Below are 22307 nucleotides of genomic sequence, written 5' to 3'. Positions count from 1 at the left end.
TAACTTTTACAAGGTTGTACTTAATTTGTACTAGTAATTTTTCTTCTTATTAGGACTGACACCAATTTATGATTTTGCAAAACTTTTTATATACACAGACATATTTATTTTCAGGATATTGTCAATTTATAGTAATTTTTGTTATCCAATTATACCCCACTAAGACATACATTCCTGTAACTAGACATATATTACCCCCCCCCCCCAAACCCCACTCTATATATTTCATTTATTATGTGTATTATTTTTTTCAATTAAGGAGCCAGGAACTGGTCAGCAGCATATTTGAGTCTATTTGTTAAGATTTCAATATCTTTGGGCAGCAGACATTTCTTAGGGGCACTTTTTTGAAGTGGGATTATCTGATACCAGCTTTGTTTGTACAGTGCTTGGGGCAGGTTCTCTGTTTTGCCTGTGATCTCAATCAAAATTAGCTCTTTTGGAGGCTTTCAATGTCATGTTTTCTTGATCTTTTGAACTGGGTATGAGCTATTTCATCTGTATATTTATTGGAGGATTTGGCTCTGAAGAAAGTAGAGATATTTGGAATTCCTTTTTCATTCTCTAAAAGAACAAATTTTTTAGGTTGCGTGTGGGGTGGGGGCGGGGGCGGGGGGAGAAGGGGTTGATGATTTTTGAGTTTGATTTTGGTATTGTTAAGTATGGGGTTAGGTGGTGATGGTGTAAAGGGGGAGTCTTGGAATTTAGAGAAAACAAAGGGAAGGAAGAAAAAAGAAGGGGAAGTAGAGGAGAGTGGCTGTTGGATAAAGTTGAGGTTTATTGGTAGCTGTATTTCTTCAAGATCTAAAGTTGATAGCTCCATCAGTGGCATCGGCACTCACTGTGGTAATCCTTCACTCTCTTTTTGTAGAAATTGCATGCTTTGTTATGTTTTGAAGTTTTAATTGCATTATTCCTTGGTTTTCTTTGAAGATTGATCCTACCTTATAAAGAATTTTGTCACTGAGGCCATTCCTTATGGTTGTTATTAGCTTCAGAATGTTTGCTGCTTTCATTTGAAGTATTAATCTTTCCACTTCTTAAGTAGTGAAATGCATTCAATTTTGCCAAATGGTGTGCAAACTATTTGAAAATTTGAGGTGGAAAGATGGCTTCCACATGTTTCTTCTAGCCGTTGAAGTCGATCATATTTACTCAGAGGAGCTAATAATGAAGGCAGTTTAAAGAATTTCAGGATGGCTAACTGGATTCAGGAAGTTCCTAGAGGCATTACTAGAACAAACCTAGGAACTTCCGAAGTATCTCTTTTGGAAAGCCCCACTTACTGTTAGGGTAACAATGTTTGTGTTTCCGGAAATTGAAGTTGCTGTTGTGCAGCATTCTCTTGTCATTATTGTTGTTCTTGGGTTTTTCTTTTGTTTAATGTTCGCCCGTGTCACAATATTCTTGAATTAAAACTTCACCTCTGTTATGTCAAAACTGCCAGGTAAACTTAATTTGAATCAACAATCAATGGCAAGAGATGAAACAATGCTAGGTTTTCTGTTATATATCATCCTCTCTCAGCTTCTGATATGATTTTCTAGTGATGAATTTGTAATAAACTGCTAGGTAATAATTCTTCAGTGAACAAAACAACTTCCAACAGGTTGTGGGATCCGTTAGCACCTAGTTCATGTCAGTTTTTAAGTTGTCTTTCATTTTCCTCTGAGCCTTGTGAATACCGAACGCTCAACATTTTGTGATTTCAAATTAGTAATTCACAAGTGTGATTTGATAGAATTAATATCTTGTCTAGTTCTAGGGCTTTGGTTTCGTGGTAAGAGCATAGAGTGATGTGTGGATTAGGCGGACATCACGAGTTCGAGCCATGCGGAGGACCTAAAAGCCTGGTACTTTTATATGGAGGAGTTAGAGAAGCGAGCCCATTATCCACCAACTTTTGGACCGCATGCTAGCTGGTCGTCAAAGATTTCTCGCTTATCCGAAAACAATTACTCCTAATATCTTAGCTATTTTCTTGTGTTTGCTAAAGGAAAGATTGTAAATTAGACTACTAATGCCATCTAGTTATAGATTAGCACAATGGATTAAATAGTTAATTATCTACTAATGACACAAGCATAAACCAGCTGAATATTTTGAAAAAAAAAATCAATATGTCAATGGAATCATAGTTCTCTTGGCGTAATGAGCACAGATTAACAAACCATTCGAGACTTTATAGACTGAAATAATACTGTATGCACATGTAGTATCTATGTTTGTTGCACCTTTACTCACTTCAGTAAGTATATAGGTTGACTGCTTGATACTTTTTTAATCACTTTATTCTATCCTGATAGGAAAATTTTGGGGATTTTCAAGATTAATCTAAATAATGTATTTATTTAATGGTAATTGGTACTCATGGTGCTAACATTTTCTATCATTATTTGCAGAAAGTAAATCCGCAAATGATACAAGCATAGACCAGGCTGTTGCTCCAATTATTTCATCCACGACCACAAGTATTGCAGAAAGTAATGCTTCCACCTCCAAGCTCGAAGAGGAACTTAAAGTTTTTTCGCGGCTTCGGAAGTTCACATTCAATGATTTGAAGTTGGCCACAAGAAATTTCAGACCAGAATCCCTTCTTGGTGAAGGTGGTTTTGGCTGTGTCTTCAAGGGGTGGATTGAAGAGAATGGGACAGCACCTGTTAAACCAGGGACAGGGCTTACAGTTGCTGTGAAAACTCTAAATCATGATGGGCTTCAGGGTCACAAAGAATGGCTGGTTTGTTGCTCTCTGATTTTATCTAAAAGCTTATGATGTATTTCTTGTTTATTTTTTGTTTTTATTTATTTTCATCTTGGTTTATGTTAATGTATTTTCTTATTTGACAGGCTGAAGTAAATTTTCTTGGTGACCTCATTCATCCCAATCTAGTTAAACTGATTGGTTATTGTATTGAAGATGATCAAAGGCTGTTAGTTTATGAATTTATGCCTCGAGGAAGCTTGGAGAACCATCTTTTCAGAAGTATGTAATTGACCCTTTTCTAATATACTTTACATTGTTGTATTCTCTGAATTTTGGTTATATTTAAAGATTGGTGCCAGATCTGCTTTTGCAAAATTAATCCACAAAAAAGAGAGAAGGAAGAAAGAAAAAGAGATGATGTTTTGTATATATTACTGGAGAAGATTTTGTTGCACATAAGTAAATTCTTGCGTACGTGAAAACATTAAGTAAATATTCACGTGCATATTGCTGATCTCCTCAGCAAGCTTTAGTTGCTTTAGTCACGTGCCAAATCACTACTCACAGTTTATAACTTGAGTTCTCTTGTTGCTTTTTAACCATCTGTGAAGATGAGTTCTATGGTAAAATATCTAGTTAAGGTCCATGCTTGAAACGAAAAAAAAGATGAAGGGGAAGGGGTCGCCCAAAGCTGTGACGTGTCTCGGTAGGAAAGAGATCACCGGAGTATAGCACAAGATCGCCTTTTCTTGCTGCCATGGGGTCGACCTGTGAACAAGGTAAACCCAATGGGAACAAAAAAACGGGGGCTCGGGACCACCTTCCTTCGCTTCAGAGTCTTAGGCGCAGCTCTTCTAGTCAGAGAAGAGTCCAGTACAAAGTAAACCTCTTCCGTAGAAGCAGGTAGTAGCCTAACCTTTAAGAATTTGTTCAAGGGGGGACCCTCTGATCTATCGATGGAAAGATATCCATGTGTGGCGCATAAGGAATCCAAGTTTCCTTGTGTTTTTCTTGATGCTTGCTTGAAAGGGGGAAAAAGGAGGAAATGGAAGATCAGAGAGAGAAAGGGGAAAGGAGTTCTTGGACAGGATAGTGGTTAATCTTGGGTTTATAAGCATCAGCTTAAATATTTTTGGCTTTTGCTTTACCCTATTTTTTGGGTGCTTTGGATAAATTCTTCTGGCCATTATATAATTCCTAAAGAGCTAGAATCGAGAGGTTTCTAGTTCATCAATAACGACTTGCTTGTCTCAGCTTAGCTTGAAATACCAACCTGTAGATCGGACTTAAGTGTTATGAACAACCTACAAGTTCTCACTTGATTCCTGCTAGTTTGGAGATTGTAATTCCTTAGCTCAACCTCGAGTCTAACCTGCTAGTTGTCTGTGACCCTCAATGCCTGCTGCACATAAAAATCCATTTCCAGTGAAATAAAAAACAGTTACTAAAGAAATTAAACAATTGCGACATTAGCCACAAGATAAGAATGATTAATGTGTCCATTGAAATCAGCAAGACCTGTTTCTGTTGCTAGAAACTGTGCAGTATATATATCTATGTTATCCTTTCACCCCGAAGTGAAATCTATGTTATTCCTGTTGATCAATTAATTTGTCTCTTCCATTTCTAGAAAACCTCATCGCCACTGATTCCTCATGATGCAGATGAATCAAGGTAAAGACTAGTGTGGAAGTGAGGATTTAGGTTAGGAAATTGCGATGATGGTGGTGAAAAAAGCATGGTGAGATAAGAGTATAGAGTGAGTTCTTATGTGTAGGTGTGTGTGTGTGTGTGAGAGAGAGAGAGAGAGGGGAGGGGGGGGGGTCATTCTACTCCGGAAGAATGACAGTTAATCATCCCTTTAGGAAATGCACTATCATTTTATAAAGCATGATAAAAAGTAATAGCACCGAGCATCTTGATCTTTAGGCTTCACCTATATTTGAACACTAGGAAAACTGAATTGAGACTGCATGGGTCAAACCTTGTTAGTTCCCCCCTAATGTGAGGCATTTGAGATTGGCACTTCTTAAGGAATATTATAGGATTACTTCAGACAAAATCTATCAATTGCTTATATGATTGATTCCTTTGCACTTTTGCTAGAATTCCTTGATCCTCGTTTGGCAGTTGTAGTTTGTGTACCTTCTGCTGAGAAATGTAATGCATGAGCATTTTTTATATGTGATCTATGGTTCAGCCACTAGCAACCGTAGTTAATTTGGCAGGGAAGAAGAAAGTCAAATTTAGAGGAGGGTTTGGTGATTCTTGGGGAAGACAAGTGATGTTACTCCAACAGCTAGCCTTAATTGGTCTTGTATACATTATATATTTCCAGGTTTTTGCATTTAGCATATTTCTGGAGTAACCAAAATATGATGGCTTTTATCTTGTGATTTTTCAGTCTTGCTATCTGAATCTGGTGAAGTGGATGTTGGTACTTACGAAGTTCTAGAATATATGCCTATGTTCTTATCTGTGTTTTCTGCTGTAAATGTTAATGTCCTTGCATTATTTTATGCAACTTTGTAATATCAGGGTCCCTGCCTCTTCCGTGGTCCATCCGGATGAAGATAGCTCTGGGTGCTGCAAAAGGTCTTGCTTTTCTTCATGAGGAAGCAGAAAGACCAGTGATATACCGTGATTTCAAAACATCCAACATTCTGCTAGATGCGGTGTGTTCAAACACATTGGCAAATTGATCTCTCCCATTTTTATCATTTTTCTAATAACACGGTTCTCTCAGGATTACAATGCCAAACTTTCTGATTTTGGACTTGCCAAAGATGGTCCAGAGGGCGACAAGACCCATGTTTCTACTCGTGTCATGGGAACATATGGGTATGCAGCTCCTGAGTATGTGATGACAGGTAAAGCTACAATCTTGGTCGATCTCTTTCTTCCTACAATACTTACCTATATGTCAGTTGGATGGCCTGCTCAGCTTTATCAAATTTCTTTGTGTCACTTCAAGTCCCACCTAGTTGGATGCTAGTTCGCTTACAAATCCTTCAAACCGTTCTAATCTAGTATTTCCTACTATTAATGTCTCTGTACAACTCCATGACCTGAACCACAGTTGAAAAGGTTCTTGAATGTTCTTCCCATCTTCTGACTGAAACTTCCATTAATTAGATGATGTTTCCCTCTTACTGATTGAAACGCGTGCCACTCTTTTGTGTCAGGACATTTGACATCAAAGAGTGATGTCTACAGTTTTGGTGTAGTTCTGCTTGAAATGATGACAGGTAGGAGATCAATGGACAAGAACCGGCCACATGGGGAGCATAACCTTGTTGAGTGGGCGCGGCCACATTTGGGTGAAAGAAGAAGGTTCTATAAATTAATAGATCCTAGACTTGAAGGTCATTTTTCTATAAAAGGTGCACAGAAAGCTGCACAGTTAGCTGCTCGATGCCTTTGCCGGGATTCCAAAGCTAGACCTATGATGAGTGAAGTGGTTGAAGCCTTGAAGCCTTTGCCGAACCTCAAGGACATGGCCAGCTCCTCGTACTATTTTCAGACCATGCAAGCTGACCGAGTTGGATCAAGCCCAAATACAAGAAATGGCCTTAAAACGCAGGGATCGTTCTCAAGGTACGGACAGCAGCAACCAAGAAGTCTTTCAATTCCAAATGGTTCTCATGCTTCTCCACACCATCATCAACTTCCTCAGAATTCACCAAAGCCAAATGGCAAAGCATAGAATTGGATTAGAAGAAATCTGTTTCTATCATTCTTTCCTATCGCCCTCCGTAGATTTTGTTGGCCCACATTTATCCTTGGATGACTGGCAAGGAAATCGGAGTACACATTTTACATGATGTAGTGATCTTTGAGAGTGCTAAACTCTCCTCCTTGGAAAGAATGTAGCATAAGCACCATTGAGTAAATATATTTCTGTGTCGGATGTCACACACTCCCAATTATCTCTCAGGACCCAGTCATAGGGGGGATTTGTAATTGTCACTGATTCAATTCCTCAGAAAAAGGGTAAATTTTTTGTTACTTGCAGGTTCATATTGTCGAGTGTAGCACGTAGAAAACGGTCAGCTTTGTCAACCAAAAAAAAGTATATCAATTGTTGAACTGCAGTCTTCATGTCATAGCAGATAGTACTATACTTTTGTTTGTTCTGCTTGTTACTTTACCGTTCTGGTTTGACAGTTGAGCTACATTCTTTGTTGAAGGCAATTTTTATAGTGAGACCAACCTTTTCTTATAAGCGTAAAATTGCAAAACATAATGCACAACTATCCAATTTATTAGATGAATAATGTTGGCGGGAGGTAACAAGTACCCTAATTAAGGTGCGCAAAAGTTGATCCGGACACCACGGTTATACAAATAAGATGTGCGTGCAATTTTTGACTCATCAAATATAATCAACCAAGGAATTCATGCTTTTTCCAAAAGCTGGTCATGTTTGAATTACTCCGGAATCCAGTGATTAGAAGAAAGAATTCCTCAAGAAGTGGAGATAAAGTCAGTACTAAAATATGATCCAAAATTAGGGTTGTGCATAATTTGATAAATACCGAATTATCATACCGAAATCGAAAATTTTGGTATTTGGTATTTGGTATTCGATATTTTGGTTTTTGATATGGTATTTGGTTTAAGTTATTAAAAAAATTGGTATTAGGTATGGTATTTTAAAATAAAATACCGAAATACCGATACCGTACCGAAATATATATTATATTAGACAAAACACATATTATCAATTATAACATAAATATAAAAAATGTAAAATTTTACTTTTATTTATTCTCTAAGTTTATCAATTAGCTTTAAACAAGTAACAAGACATTTCTAATGATCAAATTTATTCTTTTATGTACAGTTTTCTCTCTATGGGTCGATATTTGCTGATTTTGGACAAAACTTTTATCAACAAATATTTTCAGTTTTGTATTTTTGAGTACTTTAATTAAGAATATTAGAGTATATGGCTCTATGCACTAGTTAGTATTCAAATCGAATAAACCGAAGTTACCGAACCGAATAAACCGAAATCGAAACCGAAAGAAGAAAAATCGAACCATACCGAATTTAATTAGGTACGATATTGGTATAGGATTTTAAGAAATCGAATACCGAAAATACCAAACCAAAATATCTAAATATTGCACCGTACCGACAGACGAACACTCTTATCCAAAACCTAGCAAAGGATATTTGGAGTTGCTTTTGGGAGAAAAGATATTACCGTGTAATTTGTTTATACCGATGAATGCAAAACACTTGTCTTCATATATTCATTGATCACTTTAATGCATAATATCAAAGTGGAGCATTTTCTACAAGGGGAAAGAAATTTTCCCCTTAATTTCACATAGGTGACTAATTAGACTGTAACATGTACTCCCACTAATCAGAAAACACAAACACGTCAAAATTACATAAGGACTCACTTTTAATTTAAAAAATGTCCATCTTACTGGTTTCTTCCACCACCTAATGACTACTTTGGTGCATTTTCGTAATTGCACTGAAGAATGATAACAAAATGGCCAACTTATTGCTGAAAATGACTTTTTCTGTATGTTCATTTAGTGAGGTCTTATCCAAAAGTATTGGCTTAGAAAAGATATCAACTTTCACATTTACCATTTTAGACATATATCAACTTCTTTTCATATAAATGTTGATTTGAAAACCAAGTAGACAGATTGGTATACTAATAATAATTTATTTTTTTTGTTTAATCTTTTTTTGAAGACCCTTTGTGAATCTTGAGTCAAGATCTTGTCAATCTGAATAAACCAAGATTCAGATGTTAATTTTATCTTAAACTTTGAAATCAAGAATATCCTTTCTATATGTTCTAAATAATATTTATTTCTTGTAATCATAGAAGTTATGGGGCAAGCTTTGGGTTGTATTCAAGTGGATCAATCCACAGTTGCTATAAAGGAAAATTTTGGGAAGTATGAAGATGTTATTGGTCCTGGTTGTCACTTGATGCCATGGTGTTTTGGAAGCCAATTAGCTGGTTATCTTTCTCTCAGAGTACAGCAACTTGACATTCGTTGTGAATCCAAGACTAAGGTTTGTTCAATATATTTGTCTTCTTTTTTTATCCTCTTGGTTCAAAGGCTAGTTGTTACTTAAGAATGATATCCTTACTTCTCTGGAAAGGAAGTTTCAATTTCCAATTGAAATGGTTAGGGTACCATAGTCTCCAGGAAGTGTATTTATCTTTGCTTGCTTGCTAATAATTTCAGGATAATGTTTTTGTGATTCTGGTTGCTTCAATCCAGTATAGAGTCTTGGCAGATAAGGCAGCAGATGCCTTCTATAAGCTAAGCAACACAAAAGAGCAGATTAAAGCATATGTCTTTGATGGTGAGATGCAAACATTATGCCTGTATATTATCATAACTTTATTATGCTTAAAAAAATGCAAAAGCAAATCTCCTCAATTACTGCTGCTTCTGCTGTTTGTGCGTGAGTATTGTGTAAAGACTTGCATACTTTCGTAACATGAATTTCTACATATTGCATCAGGTCTCCAGCAACAAAATTTTCTAGGTGTATTTTCTTTTTGTTGTACCTGCAAAAAGGATAATTGATCTTTTCGTTTTTGTTTTGTGCAAACAAAAGCATCCTTAATAACTATGTTTTGTTTTAGTATTTTTTTTTTCCGTAAATTTCACACTTTATTATTGTTGCAGTACTGGTCATCTATATCCAAAATTTCCAGGATTGCTTCTTCCAATTTTTTTTGTATAACCATGTTTCGGATAAATGGACTATCCTACTATTCTAGTATGTTCTATCTGCTAGCTTCCACTATCACGGGTACCGAATAATTCTATCCACCAAAATTTAACAAATGAAAAGAAATTACTAAACTTCTTTTTGTCTTTGCTGGGACTCGGACTGTGATCATTTATATAGTGAATGACATAGTTAGATTTTGCCTTACCTCCAGTCCATATTGTAGAGATAATGATGAGATGTTTACTTATTCATACCTTATATTGTCTTCATGTTTCGTTCTGTTTGTCAGTTATTAGGGCAACTGTGCCAACATTGGAACTGGATAAAATATTTGAACAGAAAACCGAGATAGCCAAAACAGTGGCGAAGCAACTCACAAAGGTATTTCTTTATATTGATACTGCAATTCTTAAGCAAACAAAATAGAAGTCAAGAAACTAAATTCAGTCTCTATCTCATTTTCCTTGGGGAATTACATAGGCAATGTCTCTTTATGGATATGAGATAGTTCAGACTCTTATTGTAGATGTTGAACCAGATGATCAAGTGAAAAGTTCAATGAATGAGATTAATGCAGGTATGGTTATCTTTAAATTTCACTAGATTACTTTTTTATCCCTTAAATAAAAGTAAATTTTTCTCTAGCTGTTAGCTTGTCCAAGATCAAGTGGTCTGAAAATTTTAGCCTTTGCTCTTCTAATGTGAATTGGTAAACTAGCTTCAAGATTGAGAGAAGCTGCATACGAGAAGGCAGAAGGAGAGAAGATTCTGCAGATAAAGCAAGCAGAAGCGGAAGCAGAATCGAAGTATTTAGCAGGGCTCGGCATTGCTCGTCAACATCAAGCTATCGTAGAAGGACTCAAAGAAAGTGTACTCGGTTTCTCTAATAGTGTTCCTGGGGCATCATCCAAGGATATCATGGATATGATTTTGATTACCCAATACTTTGACACAATGAAGGAGATAGGTGCCTCCTCTAATTCATCTATTGTCTTCATTCCTCATGACCCAGAGGATGTGACTTTCACAGCAGAGGTAAATAAATGAACAGTTTGCTTCAAGGAAAAGCATCTAGTTTACGATGCAGATATGATGATTTTGAGAGAAAGAGGGCACTTCTCCATGTATTGTGTTAGAAAAGGAAAGGTGCAAGAACTAATTGTGTGCACATACTCTAGCTACACATAGCAGGCTATTTTCTTAAACACTTGTACACGGTATTTGATGTGATGCTCTGTAGTAGTAATTTCAAGGAGGGTACGGAAAATAGGTGTACTTGAGAAACATCATGCGTTTTCACTAACATTTTCTTTAAATGATGGGAAGGTGCGCCTTGGGGTAACGGGTAAAATCGCTATCATGTGACCAGGAAGGCAGTCTGTTACAAAAATGCAGGGTAAGGCTATCTACAATAAAAATACAGGGTAAGACTATCTACAATAGACTCTGGCCCTTCCCGGACCTTGCACGTAACAGGCTGCCTTTCTTTTTTCTTTTAAGTGTATAGAGAGGAGCTAGGGACACTGGCAGAATATACAAACTACACTATATAGCTTCGGTGTTCAGTGAGCTCTTTTACGCAATTGTAGCCAAAGTGGGCATCGTAGATGTATGTAAACTTTAGCGGATAGTAGCTAACAACATTTTCCATCAAGACTAACAAAGCTAACAGGCATCCACGATAGATGCAGTGTGCTTCACAAGATCTCCTTTAATAGCAACCAAATATGTTAGAGTGATCCCGCCCAATCAAAAGGTCTTCCAGTCAAACTTTCTTTCCTGATAAGGACTAAGAAAAGAAGAAAGGACGGTTGAAAGCTCTCTTTGGAGAGCCTCTGTGCCATCACTGACATTCAACATCATAAGGGGAAAATGTTCGTACCATTAAATAATGAACAAATAAAGATTAATCAATTGCATGAATGATGAAGCCAGGTGAAGGCAAAAACTGGTCCCTCAATGTATTTGGGATGGATATAAGCAAAAATTCATGAGTTTGCATTACCAGTTGAAGGTTTATTCTTACTGGTGCAGAAGGATAATGTGCTGAAACAAGTCTATCTAATTTATTACTCTGGACCATACAAAACAGCACTGCTTCACTCACTTCTCTGTAAGGTAGTAACAGACTCATGGCTTGAGGGCTACAGCCAACCCAATCTTGGCGCTCTTTTCAATTGCCCTGGTGTCCACTTCACCAGATATTGTGAAAAGGGATTTTGGTCGCCACTCGTGTTGGATGAGAGCACATGCCTTACCGTAGCTGTTAACCCGAGCCTTCACCGTGGTCAATGGGTCCAACAAATGCTGTGTCCCGATGGTCAGCGTGTTCTCATTGCTTGAGAAGCTGTGAGTCAACTCTGCTCCAACAGCTGTATTTGTCACCGGCTTCACAGTGTGGTAGTAGGAAGCACTAAGGGTATCACCCTTGTCATTCCTGTATAAAATTATTGCTTAGTCAAAAAAAGATCTAAGATTAGAAAACAACAAAGACAATGATAGAACATGTAGGTCCCCAAGTCAAAATTTCCTCAAAATCCGAGAGACATTTAATGCAATTATACAGCCCTCATTTCATTTCAAAATAGTATCTCATCAATAGAAGGGACATTGTCGGGCTGAAATAATTCAAATCCCAAAAGAGTTTCTTGGAGAAAGACAGAAAACCAAGACGTTACAAGGAAATCATTTGACAAAAAGAAAGAGAAAGAATGGCTAAAAGACAGACTTTGCTCAATTTAGAATCTAACAAATACATATGTACAAGGAGGCAGACAAATACTTACAGTGCTAAGGAAGCAATCAGATCAGAAGTGGAAAAACTCAGACCAGCATTGCATTTTGTGAAATTGCCTGAGGCAGTGTTAAATGATAGATCAGTGCCCAAAGCAACAGTATTGTTGCCAGCAACGCCGGAGAAGTTGACAAGAGGACTTGCTGTAAGTCCAATGCCAGTACTGATCCCAGCATACTCATGCAAGTATTGGAGCTCTACCTGTAACATAATTCTTTTGCTTAGGAATCACGCAATTCTAAACTACCAACCAACTGCAGAGAAATATTGTTAAAAGCAAAGGTACCTTTCCAGATTTCTGATCTGGTAATACGAAGCTGACGATTGTCTTGAGTCCTGGTGCAGGTTCATCAACAGTGATGGTAGTGTAGACCTGTATCATTCAATCCAAATTAATTAGCACAGTGTCGGGCTGTGCTCCAACTCAGTTTGGACAAAAGAAACTTGAACTTGTCAATTTCTCAATCAATAAGTCTCAAAATCAAAACCAAAGAAAGAAGACAGAGAACTTTTTGGGAGAGTGTAGAGGGAAGAACAAGTTAGATAACTCAAAAACATATTACTCCTCCCCCCAATTGACTGTCCTTCGACTTTGGTTGTGAAACTCATTTGTTATCGACTACCAGAAAACTCATTTATTTTGATTATCACACTTGACCATTCAATCTTCTGTTACTAAAAGTTTGCATTTGGAGGTATTTGCATCTCCCATCATTCAATCCCCTACCAATATCATAATGCCTACTTTGAACTATAACTCTATAAGATATATAATCACTCTAAAGATTGACAAATTCACTTTTAAAATTTACTCAAATCACTTTTAAGTTCCTTCCTGCATATGGCGGGTGATTTGGAAGGAAAGGAATCAACGATGTTTGGGAGCGAATGTGAAAGTATACATACATTGAAATAGAGATATATATCTTTTTTTGGCTTTTCAGTGTAGACTAGAAGATGTTAGTACAGCAGATAGGATGTTAGATTTCCTCAGCTTCCAACAGTTATGTAAAAGAACTGATTTGCATGTATGTTGGCACAAACTTTGTGCTTCTGTTTACAAAAGTCTTACCATGCTCAGAAAATAAATCCTCTTATAAATCAGAAGAAAATCCACATCTTTTAAAGGAAACCTCACAAATCAGAGAGAGAGAGAGGGGGGGCTTAGATCAAGGAACTTGGCACATAACCATAACCAACACCAGTGAAAACGTTACTTGAACCTTCGATCACTCGGATTCGTCGTTCACCTTCTCAAACCGACGAAGCTCTGTTCGAGAGGAAGCACTGGCTCTTATCGAAATTGACCTTTTGGCCATTACAACATTACAATCAGTTTCTTACTTCTTTCCAGAAAGATTTAACGTCTGAGATAATGTTAAGTGGCTAAAAGATAGTCTGCGGGAGAGATCCAACAGCAAAATGGAGGAGAACACGCAAACAGGCAAACAAACACATTCTTTCAATACACAAGGAGAAAGGTATCGACTCCATGGACATGCATTGAATCAGACAGCAAGAAGGAAACAAAATACACAGTAACCAAATTAATACTTCAGAGGAATCCTTCATTTTTACTTTTGGTTTTCTAGATTTCTTGGGTTATATTTTTAAGGGAAGGTTTGATCAAGTGATCAAGTCAGAACAAATCGTGACCAGATCAATATGGCTCACACAGCCAGACATGTTGCCACCTAACATTTCCAAAGCATATAAATTCAAAAATAGTATCTCCAGTTAAAAATACTAGAAGTTATTCAACATAGGCAGTCCAATATTAGATGCCAGTAATCAAACTGAAAATCAGAAGGAAAAAGGCAATAAAAGGTAATGAAAATATTTACAAACTCACATTGGAATTGGTGTCCACTTTTACATCAGTGGTAACATTTTTGTTCTTCAGCTGAGTGTTAACGTCGGCTAAGAATAATTCACCTTTCTTCAGACCAGATGAGGTAATAGCCTGAAATTTGAGAGATAGAATTTAGTGACATACTCTTAACTGGTCACAAAACAATTTCAATAACAAGAGACCATTGTTAAACAATGTGAGCCATCCACTACATACATCCACTGTTAGGCAACATCGAGGAAATCCTTCCCAAGAATTACACACTCTGCTGGAAGTTAGAATAAAATACTAGGTGATTTTTCCCATCTGCCTACTAGCATGTTTGGACAAGCTTCTCAAGAGGCCAAAAATGCTTTTTTCTCTAAAGCACTTTTTCTTCACAACTTGAGGTGTTTGGCCAAGCTTTTTGGGGGAGAAAAAGTACTTTTGGGAAGAAGCAGAAACAGAAAAAAGTAGCTTCTTCCCAAAAGTAGAAGCAGGTTTGACTTTTCTTCTTACCAAAAATACCCTTAACAAAATATAGTATATACCAAAGTAACCGTTAAACCTAATACTTAGGATATTAATGTATAAATATTTCTTATTATTTTTAGGATAGCTTTCTAATATATAGTGACTTTAGGGGTGAATGATTTTTAACTTATATTAAAAGAATTAAGTACTTTTAAATTTTATTTTCATATTTTACTTAAACAAAATGAAAAGATTTAATTATTGCCTGTAATAATAAATTTTTAAGATTATTTATTTACTTATAATATTAACTACGGAAAAGGTCCAAATATGCCCTTATACTATACGAAATTGATCACATTTTCCCTTCGTTAATACTTTAGCTCAAATATGCCCTTACCGTCACATAGTTGGTCCATACATGCCCTTAGAGTTACACAGTTGGCCCATATATACCCTTTTCGAAACGGAATCCACCCAAATTAATTAACTATTTCGTTAATTGTATTAAAGTGTATTACAAATACTATTTCCTTTTTATTAGTACTTTTTTTCTTTATCTTTCTCGTTTCTTTCTTCTTTTTTATTTTCTTCTCTTTTTTCTTTCTCTCTTATCCGATTTCCTCCATTTCTGATGTCTTCACCAATTTCAATTGACAAAACTCATAAATTCCAATTACTAAGAAAATTCTCCCATAAGAATATTTTTATAGATCATATGTTTTTCAATTTTTTAATTTTTACTGAACATATATTTAGTTCTAAAAAATTTAACAAAGTAAGATTGAAATAATATTTATGTAACAAAAAATCCGAAAATCCAACAAAATCGAACAATCCAAATCGATATAATTAGTTTGGTTTGATTTTGATAAAATAGAACCAACCCGTTCCATGTACACCCCTAATTTACATAGTTAATAAAAAAATAGAAAATGTCCAGCTGAAAAAAGACTAACAACTCAAATTTATAACACTACAACTTGAACACCAGGCTTTTAATCATTAAATTATCTTTCTGGAAACAATTTAAATATTTTGGTCTTTCGAGTATTGTTAAAGGTTGAGATTTTTTTATATTATTTTAAAGTTTAAACCATAATTTTTGGAATAATTTAATTTCATTTATTTATAGGGCCAGTGAAATTGGAACTTGATTGCCTTATGGGAGAATTTTCTTAGTAATTGGAATTCATGAGTTTTGTCAAGTGAAATTGGTGACGAAAATGGAGAAGACATCAGTAATGGAGAAAACGGATAAGGGAGAAAGAAAAAAGAAAAAAAAAGAGAAGAAAAGAAAAGAGAAAAAAGAAAAGAGAAAGGTAAAGAAAAAAAGGTACTAATACAAAGGAAATAGTGTTTGTAATACACTTTAATACGATTAACGAAAGAGCTAATCAGTTTGGATATATTCCGTTTCGAAAAGGGCATATATGGGCCAACTGTGTAACTGGGCATATATGGACCAACTATGTGACGGTAAGGGCATATTTGAGCTAAAGTATTAACAAAGGGCAAATGTGCTCAATTTTCTATAGTACAAAGGCATATTTGAACCTTTGCCCTATTAACTATTAAGTAAATCTATTCATGTACTTATTCGTAATTTGATACTTAAAAATACTTTCTGAAAAGTTTGGCCAAACACAAATTATTGTTCAAAAGTGTTTTTCAGAGTCATTAGTCAAACACAAACTACTTCTCTCCAAAAGTATTTTTTTCAAAAGTACTTTTTTCAAAAATACTTTTGAAAAAAACACTTCTCAAAATAAGCTGATTTCTCCAGCTTGGCCAAACAGGCTATACGCCTTGGTGCGCGAAGCTACCTAATACAAGCGCTGATAGGAGGTAGCAGGCCGGTTGAATAGTCGAGGTGCACAAGTTGGCCCGGCCACCACCGTCATAAAATAAGTTAATAACCCATCCCATAATACAGGAAAAGTGTAAATTAAATAACATCCCATTCCTCATCCCCTAAAGTAATTAGTTTCATTTCGCTATATTGATAAGAGCGGCATAAGACCAAAATTGTTAACCCCCCCCCCCCTTATATTCTTCTAATTTCCTGTATACTTGTAAAAGTTATCACGACTACATATTTCACACCAAAATGCAAGCACGAATGAAAAATAAGCAAAAACATTGAATGATAAACCCACAGCACTAAGCCCGAATAATACACTATAAATAAAAAATATACAAATGGAGAAAAAAACTGACCACTCCGGTTGAGCTATAGGTAGTGACGGTGAACTTATGGTCACTGACATAGTCCCTGTACAGAAGATCTAAACGACAACAACAACCAAAACATAAATATACGAAATAATGAAAATGATTATATCAAAAAACATTTTTCCCCAGTATGAAACAATGAAATGAAAACCAAACAAGAGGAAAGAGAAATACCTCTAGCTTTTTTGCCGATATCGGAGTAAAGTCCAGGACCCTTCACCATCTTCTGTGACTGTTTCTGCAAAGAGAAAGAGAAGGTTCTAGAGAGAGAATCGGTGTTTATCAAAAGACTTGGTTTGGTTGTGGTAGGAAAATTATAATAATACGAATAACCCTAGCTTATTTCGGTGCTTCTTTTTAGACCGTCGGATCTCATGTTGAACGTGAAAGAAGAAATTGTGGACCGTTAATCGGATCTAACATGAGGGCAACACTGAACTTTCCTTGGAAAAATAAAAAATGTGTCTTATCTTTCATTTTCTGTTTGAGGAATTTAATTTCTCAGTCCAACCTGGGCCATAGCCCTTCAACTCCGCCTAGAGTAGGTTGGCCAATTTTGAATATTAGTAATAAATATTAAAGTGTAATTCAATCTAGTATTTGTTAATTGTTTAAATTCTTGTTAGATGGATTAAGTTTTGAGTTGTGACTCCTTATAGTCGTGTAAATCTTGAACGAACTAGATTATGATATGTTTATTGTTATAGCAACCAGCAAAAAGCATGAAATCCAGATCACAAAAATGAAGATAATCACACACAAATACACACGCACGTTTTCATCGTTTTTCTTTTTATATTTCTTTTCCCTTAGAGTAAGAGAGAACCCATGAATTGAAAATAGGAAGGTCACAATTTCACTAATCTAATAGGCCTTTCAGTTGGTACTTGGTACTGGTAGTAATAATAATCGAGATGGTTTTCTGTGAATATTAAAACTTTACAATTAAATGCAAAAATGTAAGTATGACTTATTATTTTTGTATCCAGTAAACTTTAGCTATAATTTCGATTCACACTTCTTTCTTTCTAAAAGCATTATTATTATTATTATGAGAATATGCCCTTATTCTCTTATTGGCCTTTGGAGGAGAATATGCTGTCGCCAATTATATTCCTTGAAGATGCTTCACATTGTGTGTTTTTTTATTAAATTTTTACCTAGCTATACTATTTTAGAAACTTATTTAGCATAACTAAAGAGGTTTTAGTTTAATTACAATTTGATATACAATTTACCAATAATATACATTTTAGGGATAATTTAATATCCCTAAATTATAGGGCTTTAATTAGCTTTCCAACGTACCCACCCCAATCCCCACATCTTTCAAATAATACACAGATAGCGTATCCCACCTCCCATCCCCACGTAAGCAATCGCCCAAAATTTCTTTTGCATAATTTATTTCAAGTTTCACATTCTCCGCTTCTACAAAAGCATTGAGATTTTGGTTGGAAATTGTCTAATTTGGCTTTTATTTAATCTGTTTGCTTGTTAACGGAAGTTTCTTTCTAACAATTATAGAGTTAGAACGTAATTGATATTGCGAATTTCATTGACAACCATTAAAAAGTTTCGAAACTTTGAATTTGAAAATCAAATTTTGAAAAATTATTATTTGTTTGGATTGAGTGTTGTCGCAAATGATTGGGAATATTTTTTGAAATTTATATCTCAATTTTTAGAGAATTTGGTGAAGATTCGAGGTGGTTTAGGTTGGAATTTCAGATTGAAACTCGGAAAGAAAGAAAAAAAGACATAAAAAATTGTATGTATATATATATATATATATATATATATATATATATATAATACAAAATATATACAACTAATATAATTGTATATAAATTGTAGTTTTTTTACCAGATTCTATACAAAAAAAATTATATTTAAGTTGTAGATAAATTGTAAATATATTGTAGATTTTGACCGAATTTGTATATATTTTGTAAAAAACTTTAGTTACTTTTCGTAAATAAGAAAACTTAGACAAAATCGGGTAAATAAGTTTAAAATCTGGTATATATACGAAAAAGTCCCTTTTTCATTATTCCTATTATCTAGCTATTTTGTGATTATTTAGATTTTAAAACAATTCCTAACTTGATTCATACAACCTCCGAAATTAGAACTCATTACCCCGTCCTGGCAATGTGATTATTAAGCATTAAAAGATTATTAGGTAGTAGTATTTTCTTTTAGAGTTTGCAAAAATTGAATGTACAAACTTGAGTCCGTATGGACATAAGAATTTTTTTTATTTTTTTTTATTTTTTGAAAATAATATTTGGTTATCAAAATCTTACAATTTTTTTAATTTCACTTGAAAATGCATTTTCAAATTTGAAAATTTGGTGAGAACCAGTTTTTCAATTGAAAATGGGAAGGTTGCTAGTGTTTAGTTGCAAAATATGTTAAAAAAAGACATCCAAATATGTTGCAAAAATTATAACCAAACACAACTTAATCTTCAATTCAAATTTTAGTGAAATTCCAAATTTAAAATTGTTTTTTTGGAATTCATGTCCAAACGCCTACTTAGACTGTTCTATGTAAATTCTCAGACAAACGTCAGTTTTTTTCTTTTTTTTAAATGTATATATGATACCAATTATATCATTGCGTAATAATGCCTTTTGAAAACATTGAGGAAAATTTAAACATAGAGGTACATCTGCATTGACACAGTAAATTGTAAAAACTTCTCCCAAAAGTACTTACGTTTGTTATGATTGTCGACATTATATTTTGACAGTCAAATGCAGCTGTATTCACCCAGAATATTTTTCTCTAACTATGTACATGTGTGTATATGTATACAATATAGAGTCCAATTTTTCTGCACTAACAATATATAATATTTACACAACCAGATAACTTATAAGGTAATTACCGATAATCTCTTAATAAATATTTAAATGGTAACATATGGCTGAAAGTCCATTAAAAACATGATATCTTTCTAAATTAGAAAATAATTCAACTTTAACTTTTTATTTACACTTAAAAAAATTTTATAACTACACAAATATTATGGCAACAAGTAGGAGTGTACATAGGTCGTAAGTTCGAATTTTTTAATAACCAAACCAAACCAATGGTGTCGGGTTTTTAAATCTATAAACCAAATCAAACCAACAAAGTCGGATATTTGAATCTTGGTTTTTCCCTGGTTTTTCTGTTTTTTTTCGGGTTTTCGATTTTTTTCCGGTAAAGTCTTCATAGCACAAAATTATAACTTGTGCTCCAAATATTTCTTTATCCTAGTAGGATACAACTATATAATGTATTTTTCAAGAAAATAACACAACAATATGAGATGATTCATATACTAAAATATTCAATAACAAAGATAATAAAATCGCATAAAATAAATATTGCTAATTAATAAGTCACAATAAAAATGAACATAATCTAAAAGTACTATATAAGTCATGCTAAAATAAGTACATCTAATAAGTACTATTAATTACATGATTAGGCACTAAAGAAAAAGATAAACTAAGTTATGCATTTTTATTATAAACCAATACAAAACTAAAAATAGATATCCAATACTATTGTCATTTATAGTGTTGAATTGAATTTATCTTGTTAGATTTAGTATTTGTTTGAACTTTAAAAGATAAAAAATAAAAGATTATTTAAGTCCATGAAATAATACATTAAAAGATAAAAATGTATAAAAGTTTAAGAAATTAAATTACATTATAATAAATATTTATATGTATAAAGTATTTTTAAAAATTGTATAAATGTAATGTCGGGTTGAATTGGTTTCAGTTTGACTTTTTTTAGTTAAAACCAAACCAAACCACATCGGATTTTTTTCGGTTTGATTCGGATTATCGGTTTGGTACGGTTTATCAATTTTCTTTGTACACCCCTAATGGCAAGTATAAGACTATAAGTTTCAAAGTGGAAGTAAGATATTCATCAAGGAGATTCAAAAATAAAAAATTGAACACACGAAAAAATTAAGTGAATTCAACATCTAATAATGCATAAAAAAAAACCTTATATACATAGTATAATTTTCGGCAAAGGGGGTTTGGCTGAACCACCTTCCGCCTACCTAGCTACGCCCCTGGTTACAACCAGGGACAACCCAATATCATCCGAGGCATAAAGCAAAGCCTTAATAAAAGGCCTTAATATATATATAATGAACATCGTTTTTTTAAAAATTACACAAGTGAGGATGTGGAATTAAAAAAAATGAGAACTTAGTTTTATAAAGTACAGAAAATTAAATGAATTTAACGTTGATTGCATCACAACTGAAATGGGAGAACCCAGAAAATATACTTCCTCCGTCCCAACTTAAGTGGCTCCTTTTTTTTAGTAAGTCCCTTTCTATATTTGGTAACAATTCAACTTTAGATTTTTCTTTTTACCATTAATGAGATGATTTCTAGCCCATAATTTTTTATGATTTATTTAAGATTACAAGTTTTAAAAGCCTTCCTTTATTTCATAAACTCCATATCCAGTCAAACACTTTCATATACATTGGGACGGAGAGAGTATAATTTATGTAAGAAAAATAAATAATAAGTTAGATTATTAGATATAGTTACATGACCAACTAATGAAAAGAGAAATATAATTAAGTAAAAAAGTAAAATAAGATTGACAGAAAACTATTTTAGTTATATTAATTTGAGGAAGAAATCGAGTTATCAAAAATTAATATGACAATAAAGAAATAAATTTATCAATAATAAGAGATAATTATATAAATAATATACTAATATATATAGAGAGAGAAATAGTAATTTTTGGGCCCTTAAATTTTTGGGGCCTAAAGCAAGTGATTCACTTGCTTTAGGGTCAAGCCGCCCCTGGTTACAACCACACAAATATTATGACATGCTTAACACTACATGTTTCGAAAGTCCTCTTTATTTTTTTAAACTTCATGTCCAATCAAATAGGTTCACATAAATTAAAATAAAAGGAGTAATAAGTTTGAACCTAATGGACCGAAAGAGTGACGACCGTGGTAGTTGTCCGCACTCACCGGCTTAAACATACTAAATTGAGAAATTTTCAGAAACCACTATATTTTAGTGATTATTAGCTTGCTATAGCTACCATTTACTAAATTACTTCCTATAGCTATGTTTTCAGTTGTTATAGACTGCATTTGATGTATTTTTGCTACTGTATTCATGAATACAGTAGCAAAACTCGGCGGAAAACAGGGGAGTCCAGCTAAGCAGAGAATGTATTCGACTGTATTCGTGAATACAATAACGAAATTTGCAAAAAAAAAAAAAAAGGTCTTCAGATGTTTAAAAACAGTAAGTGAATCAATTAACGCGATAGACTCCTAATATAACTCAACAAACTCAATTATAACATACAAAATTTGTAATTTCAGTTATAGAAAAGATTCTCAACCGAAAAATACTCCAAAAAAAGAGCAATCTTCAGAGATTCAATCCATCATTTCTTTTTTTAGTGGTATCTTTACTAAAATATTTTTTAGTGATATCTTTAAAAATAGATTTATATATTAAAATTATATAATT

The 22307-nt window shown here is 34.1% G+C and overlaps 3 protein-coding genes across 3 annotated transcripts; 2 read left to right on the top strand and 1 right to left on the bottom strand.

Annotated features, from left to right (window-relative positions):
- Nucleotides 1-256: 256 nt before the first annotated feature.
- LOC104117833 (serine/threonine-protein kinase PBL34-like) lies at nt 257-6916 on the top strand. Its single transcript, XM_009628953.4, has 6 exons — nt 257-846; nt 2403-2737; nt 2848-2983; nt 5243-5379; nt 5451-5574; nt 5890-6916. Exons 1-6 carry the CDS (start codon nt 663-665, stop codon nt 6408-6410), a joined length of 1437 nt encoding a protein of 478 aa, XP_009627248.1. The 5' UTR covers nt 257-662; the 3' UTR covers nt 6411-6916.
- Nucleotides 6917-8376: 1460 nt separating this feature from the next.
- On the top strand, nt 8377-10717 carry LOC104117832 (hypersensitive-induced response protein 1-like). The gene is made up of 5 exons (XM_009628952.4): nt 8377-8758; nt 8935-9055; nt 9723-9814; nt 9914-10010; nt 10152-10717. Exons 1-5 carry the CDS (start codon nt 8570-8572, stop codon nt 10478-10480), a joined length of 828 nt encoding a protein of 275 aa, XP_009627247.1. The 5' UTR covers nt 8377-8569; the 3' UTR covers nt 10481-10717.
- Nucleotides 10718-11369: 652 nt separating this feature from the next.
- On the bottom strand, nt 11370-17096 carry LOC104117831 (mitochondrial outer membrane protein porin of 36 kDa). Its single transcript, XM_033661693.2, has 6 exons — nt 16942-17096; nt 16753-16820; nt 14080-14190; nt 12514-12600; nt 12220-12428; nt 11370-11870 (listed from the first exon to the last, which is right to left on the bottom strand). Exons 1-6 carry the CDS (start codon nt 16988-16990, stop codon nt 11564-11566), a joined length of 831 nt encoding a protein of 276 aa, XP_033517584.1. The 5' UTR covers nt 16991-17096; the 3' UTR covers nt 11370-11563.
- Nucleotides 17097-22307: the final 5211 nt, after the last annotated feature.

Source organism: Nicotiana tomentosiformis, chromosome 11 (assembly GCF_000390325.3).
Source record: "Nicotiana tomentosiformis chromosome 11, ASM39032v3, whole genome shotgun sequence".
In the NCBI taxonomy this organism is placed as follows: Eukaryota; Viridiplantae; Streptophyta; class Magnoliopsida; order Solanales; family Solanaceae; genus Nicotiana; species Nicotiana tomentosiformis.
The sequence above is the reverse complement of the archived record's forward strand: the minus strand, read 5'-3'. Positions and strand labels throughout refer to the sequence as shown.

Coding starts and splice junctions, on each gene's coding strand:
- LOC104117833 (XM_009628953.4), top strand. CDS start 663: ATGGGGTTAGGTGGTGATGGTGTAAAGGGGGAGTCTTGGAATTTAGAG. Junction 847..2,402: donor TGGCATCGGCACTCACTGTG/GTAATCCTTCAC, acceptor CATTATTTGCAG/AAAGTAAATCCGCAAATGAT. Junction 2,984..5,242: donor GGAGAACCATCTTTTCAGAA/GTATGTAATTGA, acceptor TTGTAATATCAG/GGTCCCTGCCTCTTCCGTGG.
- LOC104117832 (XM_009628952.4), top strand. CDS start 8,570: ATGGGGCAAGCTTTGGGTTGTATTCAAGTGGATCAATCCACAGTTGCT. Junction 9,815..9,913: donor TGGCGAAGCAACTCACAAAG/GTATTTCTTTAT, acceptor GGAATTACATAG/GCAATGTCTCTTTATGGATA. Junction 10,011..10,151: donor AATGAATGAGATTAATGCAG/GTATGGTTATCT, acceptor TTGGTAAACTAG/CTTCAAGATTGAGAGAAGCT.
- LOC104117831 (XM_033661693.2), bottom strand. CDS start 16,990: ATGGTGAAGGGTCCTGGACTTTACTCCGATATCGGCAAAAAAGCTAGA. Junction 16,821..16,941: donor TATCGGCAAAAAAGCTAGAG/GTATTTCTCTTT, acceptor GTTGTCGTTTAG/ATCTTCTGTACAGGGACTAT. Junction 11,871..12,219: donor CTGATTGCTTCCTTAGCACT/GTAAGTATTTGT, acceptor AATTTTATACAG/GAATGACAAGGGTGATACCC.